This window comes from Podarcis liolepis, assembly GCF_965112155.1.
Source record: "Podarcis liolepis genome assembly, chromosome: 1".
NCBI lineage: Eukaryota > Metazoa > Chordata > Lepidosauria > Squamata > Lacertidae > Podarcis > Podarcis liolepis.
Window position 1 is genome coordinate 60,580,192 of NC_139554.1, and position 12,673 is coordinate 60,592,864.

The 12,673-nt window shown below is 40.1% G+C and overlaps 1 protein-coding gene across 4 annotated transcripts in view; it reads left to right on the forward strand.

The window, feature by feature from the left end:
• The window catches only part of NELL1 (neural EGFL like 1), a 373,450-nt gene that overhangs the window by 241,251 nt on the left and 119,526 nt on the right, over window positions 1-12,673 (forward strand). For all 4 annotated transcript variants that reach the window (XM_083463723.1, XM_083463722.1, XM_083463725.1 and 1 more), the window contains one exon: window positions 9,358-9,480. In XM_083463723.1, coding sequence (XP_083319849.1) covers window positions 9,358-9,480 — 123 coding nt within the window. The remainder of the gene's footprint in view (window positions 1-9,357; window positions 9,481-12,673) is intronic.

The following is a 12,673-nucleotide window of genomic DNA, read 5'->3' on the forward strand; positions in this document are numbered from 1 at the left end:
GGTTTGCTTCGTTTTACTGCATGATAGGTATGCATAGTCTTTTTTTTATCAATTTCTTTATCCATTAGCACATGAAAGATGAACATTATTCTGTCAGCTCTTGGTGCTACTCAGAATGAAGCATTGTTTGTCTTTGCAGATAAATATTCCAACAGTTTGTTTTCCCAAATTAAAATGCACTTGAGGGCGGTTTGCAAATTGCAGCTGTATCTGCAGTATAGAATGCATGGATACCGCCTCCATTTTGCATGTTTTTGACAGCAAAATTTTATCTGCTTTCTGCTAAGAAAAGAAAGGTCCATTTATAATGTAGCTAAATATGTCTTTCTTTCTATGGGTACCATTTCCATATAGACAACACACATAGAATGGTGTGAAAATATGTGTCGTATAGCTTTGCAGTCAAAATAATAAAGGCTAGGTACATCAGTCAAAATGTGTGTGAGCACAGGGAAATGGGAGATTACTATTTAGTAAGAAAAGAGACTTGAATATGCCCTCACTTAATCTATCAAATCCGTATTCATATTTGGTTTAGTTTATGGTGTGCATAGCAACCCATATTATTGGTACATAAGCTGAGAGCAAAAGTATTACTTCTCTATGCTGTCAATCAGTAGTGGTCTGGGGATAATCAGCATACCCTCCAACATTTCTCCGATGAAAATAGGGATGTCCCATTCCATAATGATAATTTTACCCCACACATCCTACTGAGTTGCCCTAGCCACTCTGGTCAGCTTCCAACATATATAAAAATATAATAAAACATTAAACATTTTCAAAAAACTTCCCTACACAGGATTGCCTTCAGATGGCTCAGGGGTCAGAAAACTCCATACCCTCCAACATTTCTCCAATGAAAACAGGGACATCCTAAGGAAAAGTGGGACATTCTGGTATCAAATCAGAAACTGGGATGGCTTCTTTAAATCAGGGATGGAAAATAGGGACACTTGGAGGGTCTGCTTCAGTGGTCTGTGCATTTTTATGTATTGCATAGGGATACATATTATAAAGGAATAAGACGTTGCTTTGAAGTTTTATAACAGATAAAGAGGCAGCCTATTTTTCAGTTTGATTTTTTTTAATAAAAAAAATGTGTACAAGGAAGTAACCTGCCTCTTCAGCAGTTGAAATCTAAAATATTTGGCAGTGACTACATTTCTTTTGTATTCATGCATATTTTTGGATCTCAGCTACACAAGACATATTCAGCAGTTCAAAAGACTTGAATGTACTCTCATTTGAATGCACTCAAATGTATTGTCTAAGGATGACCACAAGTGTGGTGCGAAAACATCCCCAAAACCCTAAGCAGGCAATAGTAGTGCTTAGTATAGCAAACACAAATACATTCCACATCCCATCCCCTTTTCTAGATTTTGCAGACATGAAGCCAGTTTTTAAGAGGCCAAGGAAGTCATCCAAGTGCTGCAGAAGCAATTTAGCAAATCTGGCAATTTCACAGGTATTTCAATATATCCGTATTAAACAGAGCAAACAGAATGAGTAGATCAGAGAACTACGTGAAAACCTTAGCAAGCAGTAGTTATGCTGTCCATTGATCACACCTAGGTCATATTCAGACTTTCAAGACAGCACCAACACTACTTGGATATATAAAGACAATGAACTTCAGCTTCTTCCCCTCTGTCTTGTGGCTCTGTAGGTGTGGATCCAAGACTTTACAAAACACTTGTCATTACTGTTCATTACTGCTTCAGCTCCTTGGCAGTCATAGGCTGCTTTTTCTCTGCATGGCCCCAGTCAGAAGGTCAAAATTTAATTAACGATAATAAATGTATGGAGACTGTCATCATGCTATAAATATATTCTAAAGAAAGAAATTCAAATAACTACTTGAAAAAGAAATCTACTGAGTAATACATAACCAGTACTTCAAAATATAGGAATAGATGAAGTGGGGTCTGGGAATGCAAATTCAACTAGGGCACTGACCTTTACTGATCTTTATAAAATAGTGCAGCAGCAGAAATCTCAGGGTACAGACTAATTTAAAATTTTGGCACACAGTAGGGAGGAAAGGAGGGATAGGTGCTACTCTACTGCATATTTAAAAGCCTGCACAGTGAAGTGTTGAGGCCAAAATAATTTAAGGTCACTAATGGAAATATTTTAAATGAGATAATTAGCTATGTTTACTTTGGCAAGATGTTTCTACTTCACATTTCTTTACATATCCAGCAGAATTCAAATAGGAAAACTTAAAAACAAAACAAAACCCACTTGTGTTTTTAAAGTTTTATTTCCAATCTGTGATTCATTTTGTATGAGCTTTCTAGATTGGAAAATGGAAAGAAATGTATATTCATTTGTCTAGGGGCAAAAATAGTACCAACAATTTATATTACACTGAATAATGAAATGGCCTATTATGGAAATGTAAAAATAAACATGCTTTTTGACATCTTTTCAATCTTTTTTTAAAAATTAAATTTGAATTAGAATAGTTCTTAAACAAATTCAGTTGTGCCGTCTCCTGGAGATGATGAAAAGGAACATTATGGGGAAATATAGACTGCCATGATTTGAATATTAGCATCATTCTTGCAGCCTGCAACAGAGATAGGGGACTTGTGGCCCTTCAGATATTGGATTTCCATCAGCCTCAGCCAGCATGGCTAGTAACCAGAGTTGATGGGAACTGGGCAGGAATAGATTGACTTTCTGAGCTTTGGTGAACTCTAGATAGGATTATAGCAATGTGCTATATGTGGGACTGCCTTTGAAGCTGATTCAGGAACTGCACCTGGTACGAAATTAAGCAGCTAGATTGATGACAAGTCAGCCTGGACATATAACACAAATTCTGGCATGACTACCAATTAGCGGCTACCGGTTAGGTTTGGGGCTCAATTCAAAGGGCTGGTTTTAAGGGCTCAGGATCCCAGTGCCTCAAAGACCACATCTCTCCACATGAATCAACTCAGAGCATGTGAGCCATCATCTGAGGCCCCCCTTCTTATGCTCTCACTACAGAAGGTCCAGAAGGTAGCAGCATTAGAACGGGCCTTTTCTGTGGTGGCCCACCACTTGTGGAATGTTCTCCCCAGGGAATCATGTCTATCTATTTTAGGCAAAAGAAAAAAGGAAAAAAGCCCAAACTTTTGTTTTTTAAAAAACATTTTTATTGATTTTCCAATATCATTCCAATAACAGCCTCATTATAAGAATACCAATTTTATCCAATTAATACAATTCTTAATACAAATTTCAAATTATACAATTTAATTAAACTGGCCCCCTCGCATGCTAGAGTTGAGTACATTCTTCTAAGCTATAATCTTGTGATTTCTATTCATGTTGCTATAATAAAGGTAAAGGTAAAGGGACCCCTGACCATTAGGTCCAGTCGTGACCAACTCTGGGGTTGCAACACTCATCTCGCTTTATTGGCCAAGGGAGCCGGCGTACAGCTTCCAGGTCATGTGGCCAGCATGACTAAGCCACTTCTGGCAAACCAGAGCAGTGCACGGAAATGCTGTTTACCTTCCCGTCGGAGCAGTACCTATTTATCTACTTGCACTTTGACATGCTTTCGAACTGCTAGGTTGGCAGGAGCAGGGACCAAGCAACGGGAGCTCACCCCATCGTGGGGATTCGAACCGCCAACCTTCTGATCGGCAAGTCCTAGGCTCAGTGGTTTAACCTACAGCGCCACCCGCGTCTTTGTTGGTATAATAGGTAATTGATAAAGTTTCAAGTGAGAAACTTTAGCTGCAATCCTTATTCTTTCCTGCGTGTGACAGTTTTTTCCATAATACTTTTCCGTCAATATATGGTGTGGTATCCTTTATTCCTGCAACTGTTGATGGTTCCCATCAGGTCCTGGGAGAAGCTGTCATCACACAGTTCCCAAAAGTCACTGCATTGGTTTGCCCTGTGCTTTGGCTTCCAGTAAACAAGCTGTCTTTGCCATTTTTCCACCTATACTTTTTTGCCCAGACTTTTGGACCTTAATTTGAAGGGTTTCGAGCATCTATGGCCTATTTTAGTGGGGCAGGATCTGTAAGACCTGTCTCTTATCTGTATAGAGGTGCTTTGAGGTTTTTATGATTTCTTATTTATTAAACTTAATAGTTGCTTGTCATCCAGAGCGTCCCCAAGTGACTTAAGTTGAAAAGATGCACAAATGCATTATACCATAGAAGAATGGGGTGGGGGAATCATGCAACACAATAATATTCCATGCAACATATTGAGGGGAAAACAATAGCAGTACACAAAGAATAAACAAAAACAATACTCCCATGTACTAGCACCATTGATGCCCTTTCCCAAAACTATTCACACCAACCTACTGTTGTTTTTTAAAATCTGCCCAGCCCACCAAGAAGTCTGGCGTCAAGGCCAGCTGCTGTGGTTGGGTCCTCCAGGGATGTTCCAGGGATGTGGGTGGGTTATCCAGGGATGGCCCTCCTCTTTCTTTCACGGGAAGCAGCAGCAAAAGCAGGGCAGCAAGTTGGTTTAAGTTTTACTGACTGGCTGCTCCTCTCCTGCCTCTGATGGGGGGGGGTGTTTTACTGACTCTGTTTATTTTAATTGGTCTTAATGTAAGTTTGCTTTTGTGGGTCACTTTTGTGAGGAGAGTGACATACCGCATTGGCCTGAATATTAGCCTCACTCCTCCCCCCCCCTCAAATTCTGACCGTGAAAAGTTAAAGTGTGGCTTAAATTCATGACCTTACAAAAATAGGCTTTTACGATATCGCTGCCAAAACAGTAAAATGGAACAGGTGTGAGTGCCTGCGGAATTTTAAGGGAGCGGCTTATATTCGGGTATTGTCTCTCCCCCCCCCCCCCAAATTTTAAAGGTGCGGCTTATATTCGGGCCAATGCAGTAGTGATAATGGTAGCAGTAGTGATAGCAATAATATAGAAGTCCCTTGTGTGTATTAAGGGCCACTTGATATGATGTTTCTTTTTCTCCCACATGCTCAATTGTATGCAGAATTGAATATGTAAAAAAATCCCCATTCTGAGTTCTTATCCTTGAACATGGATACCTCATTGTACATCTCAGTATTCAAATCTCTTATGAATATATGAATTAGTACAGAGCACAACAGAGTTCATTTGGTTATTTCCCTCCATTGTGAAAAGCCAGTTTCTCTTTTCATGTATATCTACCCTCAGTAAAAGCACTGTATCTCTTGCTGTTCAGCAAGGTCGATGGTAAGGTGAGCAAAAATCTTCCTGTTGTCAAATGCTATAGCTGGAATTAAAGAAGCAGAGTGCAGTTCACCAACTACTTGATAACTACTTTGCTACTTTGATCTCCTGTACTGCCTTCTATATGAAAAGATAAAAACACCTTGCAGTTACTAATTAATCTGTAGACCACTACTGAGAGATTTAGTAGAATTATCCAATTTTCAAGGCTACATCTCTTTCTTTGTAACTGTACATTCTTAAAATAATATCCAAGGCTTTGATATGAAAATTTGTCTGATACAGACAATGGAATTAGAATGGGATGAGAATAGTTTCTTTAGTAAAGGTAAAGGTACCCCTGACCATTAGGTCCAGCCGTGACCAGAGCAGCACACGGAAACACTGTTTACCTTCCCGCCGGAGCGGTACCTATTTATCTACTTGCACTTTGAGATGCTTTCGAACTGCTAGGTTGGCAGGAGCAGGGATCGAGCAACGGGAGCTCACCCCATTGCGGGGATTCGAACCGCCGACCTTCTGATCGGCAAATCCTAGGCTCTGTGGTTTAACCCACAGCGCCACCCTGTCCCTTTAAATGTATCTAAACACACGGAAAATCTATAAATTACATCATGCTTTGCCACAGCTATCATATTAACTTTGACAATTATCTACAGCAATTTCTTATAAGTAAACTTAATTAATGTAAATATTAGTTTCTCGTAGGGAAGCATTTAAGATTAGAATTTAAGCATTTATTAGTCATTATTTCAATGAGCTTCCATTTTTATGAATGGATGAACATCTGTCGTAAATAAGAAAAGTTCACATATTTTGTGTGGTCTTTGACAGCTGCATCAAAACACAAAATGTGATGCTTTCAAAAATAAATGTGCAACTCACAAATTACTACTCAGTTGTGCTACCACCCTCCATGTAATTTTGCAATGCTTCTGCTGCTTCCTTTCACCTGCTCTGCTGTGATTGTTCAGTGTCTTCTGGCTTTGACTGTGTCAGAGGCAAGGGGTGAATGAGCAGCAGGAATGGTGAAAGCTGTGTTATTGCACATTCAGGCCCCATGCTATGGTACTGAAGATGTTGCTCTTGTCTTTTTTTCTATTGCCTTAAAGACCCACTACTCATTTTGGATTAAGAGAATCAGACAACCACAAGAGAAGTTTTTATTACTCTATCCTGCATTTGATGCATACTACAGTGCCATGGCAGATACATGCATGTCATTGGTTCTCCAATCTTATCCCTTTAAGAATATAAAAAGAGAGTGTGAGAGCTTCACCTCTACAGAAGCTATTTGCACTGTGTTGACAGATGATAGAATTTCTTCAAGCTCCTCTTCATAAAAAGAGAAAAGAGTTTGGGAGGGAAGCAGATGAAGTTTTATAGAGAGAATTACAAGCTTAGTGGATCAGGGGAATGCTGTGGATGTAGTGTATCTTGAGCTCAGTAAGGCTTTTGACAAAGTCACCCATGATATTCTTGCAGAGAAGCTAGTAAAACGTGAGCTGGACAAGCTAACTGTTAGGTGGATTTGTAGTTGGTTGACTGACTGAATCTAAAGAGTGCTCACTAATAGTTCTTCATCATCCTGGAAAAACGTGATAAGTGGGGTGCTGCAGGGCTGTGTCCCTGGCCCATTGTTGTTCAACATCTTTATAAATGACTTGGATGATCTACTCATTCTGTCTGCAGATGACACCAAACTGGGATGGGTAGCTAATGCTGCAGAAGACAGAATCAGGATTTAATATGACCTTAACAGATTGGATAACTGGACCAAAATTAACAGAATGAATTTCAATAGGGGCAAATGTAAGGTTCTATTCTTAGACAGCAATAACTAGCTGCATAAATCTAAACTGAGTACATGTGGAAAAGACCTAAGGATCTTAGTAGACTACAAGTTTAACATGAGTCAACAGTGTGATGCAGCAGTAAAAAAAGAAGAAGCTAATGCTATTCTAGGCTGCATCAACAGAAGCAAAGTGTCCAGATCAAGGGAAGTAATAGTACCTCTCTATTCTGCCTTGGTCAAACTACACCGGAAGCACTGTGTCCAGTTCTGGGCACCACAATTTAAAAAGCTGGAACATGTGCAGAGGAGGGTGACTAAGGTGATCAAGGGTCTGGAAACCAAGCCTTATGGGGAACTGTTGAGGGAGCTGGGTATGTTTAGCATGGAAAAGAAAAGACAGAGAGGAGATATGATAGCCATCCAGGGCTGTCACCTGGATGATGGAGCAAGCTTGTTTTCTCCTGTTCTGGAGGGTAGGACCCAAACCAGTGGCTTGGGAGATTTTTAAGCAGAGGTTGAATGGCCATCTGTCATGGATGCTTTAGCTGAGATTCCTGTGTTGCAGGAGATTGGGCTAGATGGCCCTTGGGATCCCTTCCAACTCTATGATTCTAAGTTTGGTGCTAAGGTGTCCAGGTGAATCAAAATTTGCAGAATGCCTATAGCGGGAGCTTGGCATTAAAGATGTGGAAATAAATACTGTTGTTATCTCAAAATACCCTCTTCCAAGTTTCCTATATCAATAGAGCAATAGTAACACACACTTGGAAGAGATACCATTAGACATCTGCTCCAGTGCTTTACTACGTGCTGAAATTCTTACCTAGAGCATCCTTGGCAGATACATCTCTGGCCTCTCTTTAATAATCTCTAGTGATAAAAGTTCCATAATTTCTCACAGCTGTTTGATCCTTAGTCCATCTGGCACATTGCAAACCTTGTTCCCTCACAGCCAGCCTGTCTGCATGCTGCTGGTGCTCAATTCAGTTGTGCCCCGCTTTTCTCACAATGACAATGGGGAAAAGTTCCATCTTCTTCATGACAAACATTTGATATATACAGTTTTAAACCTGTTCTACTAGCTCCACTTAATCTTCTTTCCCCAAGCTAAGAATGCCTAGTCCATTCATTATTGTCCTTGTATAGCACATATTCCAAAACCTCTGCTGCTATTCTCTGGATCCTCACCGTGCTGACAGCATTCACATAATAAATGGATATTCACATTCTAAATCAAAGTCGAAGCGATGTGATGCTCTAAAGGAAGCCTTCCCTTGTCTGAATAGCAAGTCAGTAATAACTATCTGTAGCTTGGAGATACAGTTGTTCTGCAGATGCACTTTGAAATGGTTGTGGCCATTATATGAACATTAGAGTTGATAAGTATGTGGCTTTTGGTAAGTTCTGTCCTCTTCTCATGGTTTCTTTTCAGCAGTGAACTAAGTAATCAGAACTGTATATAGTCAGGGAAAACTGAATAACAGGGGAAATGGGGAACTTAGAAGAGATTCTCTCTGAAACCCATGTTGTAACTTTCTTCCAGATATAAATAAAACCATTGATCCATTCACTATTGTAAATGAAGGCCAATGTGTTGTGGTGAATAGACTTTTGGGAGACTTGGTCACCACCACATATTGACTTCTATTCCTTCCCTGCTTTACTCTCCCTTCGAAAGTTAATCCTTCTTCAGTTCAGATTGCTTGAAGCCAATAGGAAACATGTCTTCCTACAGCCTGTCTAAGCAAATTGGCAGCTTGCTGGGAAGAGGAAGAGTTAACTTTTGATGGAGCAGGAAGAGAAACCTCCAACTTTCTGCTTGCCTTTCTGTCCTTTCAACTATATTTGCATTTTTTTTTACATGCCTGTTTATTGATCCTACCACCTCTAATTGCCTCTAATCCATGTATCTCAAAAGGAGGTAAATCTGCTGATTTTTTAGCATCCATACTCTACAAAAAGGGGGCAGATGCTCTGCAAAAGGATGTATTGAGGGTAATAACTCGAGAAATCTAGGGAGAAATGTATAACAGAGCTAGTATTTAAGCTGCATGCTCCTGTAGAGATAATATTCATATTCATCCCTAGATAGCATTTTTGTTCTACTCTATTCTGATTCTATCCTTTTTTTAACTATATAGGGGTTTTTTCTGTCTAAAATTTGTAGGCTGTCTGCCATGAATCAAAACCTGAAATGGAAGTGGTCCATGTCAGGCTTCTGCATCTAATGTCTCTTCTGCTGTGTTCAGCCATTGTAGTAACCATTCATTAGTTATAACTAGCTTTTCAAATGTCAGATCAGCAAGCTGAAAATTTATTTTCCCTCCCTCCCCTTGCTCACTTTCTCTTGCATTGTTTTCTTGTAGAACGTGATGAATGTGACAGCGGACAGCACAACTGTGATGAGAATGCAATCTGTACTAACACAGTCAGGGGACATAGCTGCACCTGCAAGCCTGGATATGTGGGGAATGGGACCATCTGCCGAGGTGGGTCTGTTTCTCCAACAACTTGATAAAATGAGTATACACTATTAATATTCCTTGACAGTTGCCTAAGTTCAGCCTGCACAAGATGCTGGGCTGTGTTAGGAATTCACTGTCTGATTTATCATCTGGCAACTATTGCATGCACAGACATTATGAGAATTGATTTTTGCATAATTTACTACTCAGGAAAGGTATTCTGAGGCACTTAAAATACCTTTTGGTTTACTGCTCATGAATATGATTATTTACATAGGTTTTAACTCTTTTCATTGTGGTATAAACTGCATTTTGAACTATACAGTGTAATGGATCCCACAGTTATCTTTTGGGGTAGGTACATGTGGATTTTAAGCTAGAATAACTGTCTTTTAAACAAGATCCATGTGGCTTTTAAACTGTGACCATAATTTTCTTTTATAGTAGAGTAAGCTGCCAAGAACCACTGAATATGTGGAGTGGTAGACAGATATGATTTTTGTTCTTGATGCAGTTTGCTTTATGGTGCATTAATAAACTTGTCTGCATTTCTGAGATACCACTGCTATTGTAGGTTCTGAGTAGACTATAAAATATACATTATTCAACATCAGTTTGTATACAATAACATGGTAGTTTGTGGAGGATTATTAAATAAAGATGAGACTCTTCAAGGAAGATGGCACCACTCACTGATCCAGTAGCTGGGAAATTACTACAATACTCAAAAGTTATTCATTGTGGAATTTATTCTTTTGCTTACTATTATTATTAAGAACACTGCACCTAAAAAGAATTCTTAGATTGCAGTTCCATACCAACTCACCTTACCTTCCTTACTCAGTGGGAGTTACTTCTGAATAGACATTTATCGGATTGTGCTGGTAAAATACCATGGAGGCAGTCGCTATTTCCTGGCTTTAAAACCATTGGATGACCTGCTGTAAATTACTTGCTTTCATAATGAGTCATTTAGGACAACTGACACAATTAAGATTCCAGGTGGAAAGGTTTACCTAGATGGTTATCAACTGGCTTTATCCCCCCCTCTCCACCAAAAAAAGCAGAAACTTGATCGGGCAGAAATTTTTAGAAAGGTACAGGAATTGGTCCATACTCCGTCGAATATGGTCACATTTGAAGGCAACATAGATAACCAACCACTCTTGAAATGAAACTAGATTTTGCACAAATGATTACCACAAAGTTGTTTTCAAGCATTTACTTGAGTATACAAAAAAAGTGAAACTAAGTGCTGGGGAAGGGGCATATGTGCAAGAGTCCCCAATCACATAGCTAGTCATCTGACCGTTGTGCAATTTGTATGAAGGTTTGAAGAGGAGTTTAAAATGCATTTGTCTGAGCACGCTTAGAAACTCTTATTGCAGTTGAAGAACCTGATAAGACAGGGCTTCCACTAATGGGGAAATTTCCTGTTTTACTTATTGTGAGTTCATATAAATTGTCAAACACCATTTTTGTGGTGACCATTTGTGCAAAATCTAGTTTATTTCAAGAGAAGTTGTTGTAGATAAGTTTTCAAATGTCACCACATTTGGTGGGTAGACAATTAAGGAAGGTTATGCATTTGTGTGGCACAATCTAAGTCAAAGTATCTACAGTGCTGAAATGGTGGCCTAGACCAGGGGTAGGCAACCTAAGGCCCAGGGGCCAGATCTGGCCTAATCACCTTCTAAATCTGGCTCACGGACGGTCCGGGAATCAACGTGTTTTTACATGAGTAGAATGTTTCCTTTTATTTAAAATGCATCTCTGGGTTATTTGTGGGGCATAGGAATTTGTACATTATTTTTTTCAAAATACAGTCCAGCCCACCACATGGTCTGAGGAACGCTGGACTGGCCCACAGCTGAAAAAGGTTGCTGACCCCTGGCCTAGACTGTGTTTAAATGAAAGAGTTGGACTTGTGCGTGCCATTTGCCTATGGGTGCAATCATTAAAAAGCCATTTTTCCAATGGGTCTCAACCATTGACTGTGATAGAAGGATTCTAAGATTTAGCCAACTTGACTAGAATGGAAGCTAGCAAGATTGGGGCCATTGTGCTACTGTATGTACTTAGACAATATTTAGAGATTATTTCTATGAGAGATAATAGGATTCAGAATTACAAAGATAGTGCATATGCGAAGAAACATTTTACCCACAAAGGTATATTAATGTGCTTTATGGTTTAAATTCAGCATGTACACACCCCTCTCAAATAAGACCTTCATTTTAGGTCATTGTTCTAGGGAACAATCTAGACAGAGTTAAGCACTTGCAGCACAGTCCTATTCATGAATATGTGAACATTGCATTGAGGTTAGTGGGACTTACTCTTAAGTAAGTGTGTATAGGATTGCAATCTTCATGTATTTCAGAGGGTAAGCTTTAAGCTAGGGGTTGGCAAACTTTTTCAGCAGGAGGCCAGTCCACTGTCCCTCAGACCTTGTAGGGGGCCAGGCTATAATTTGAAAAAATAAATAAATGAACGAATTCCCACAAATAACCCAGAGATGCATTTTAAATAAAAGGACACTGCATTCTATGCAAAAGCACCAGGCAGGCCCCACAAATAACCCAAAGGTGCATTTTAAATAAAAGGACACATTCTACTCAGGTAAGCCACACACCCCCGACTCTCCCCTCCCTTCTCCACAGCACCGGATGAGCCCCGGTGGCTGCTTACCTGTGTCTTGCGAGCGTCAGGGGCTGATGGTGGCAGGACGATGAGTGGCGCATGAAAGGGCTCCGGAGAGGGGCTGGCAGCAACAAAGCCCAAATTGAGCCTGCTTACAATGGCGGTCACTCGAGTGTTAATGCTGCTGCTGTTGGCACCAACAAAGCCCAGCCCCCTTCCTCTTGGCTCTAGGCAGGGCAGGGAGAAGCCAGGAGAAGGGAGGGAGGAGGCACTGCCGAACACACGCGCTGGCGCAGCCTGAACAATCTGATCCACATGGCGATTCTCAGACCATTCACGGGCTGGATCCAGAAGGCAACCAGGGCCGAATTCGGCCCCTGGGTCTTAGTTTGCCTACCCATGCTTTAAGCACATGCTTAACTCCATCACTGAAATCAGTTGGACTTTAAGGTGCTCAACATTAGCTGTGTTGTGCCCCTAGGTAGTAGTAACAATGCTGTGATTAAATAAAAAGGATAAAACTGAGAATAAACCTATTCAGAAAACTTGAACAGTAACAAGCCATAATATTTCC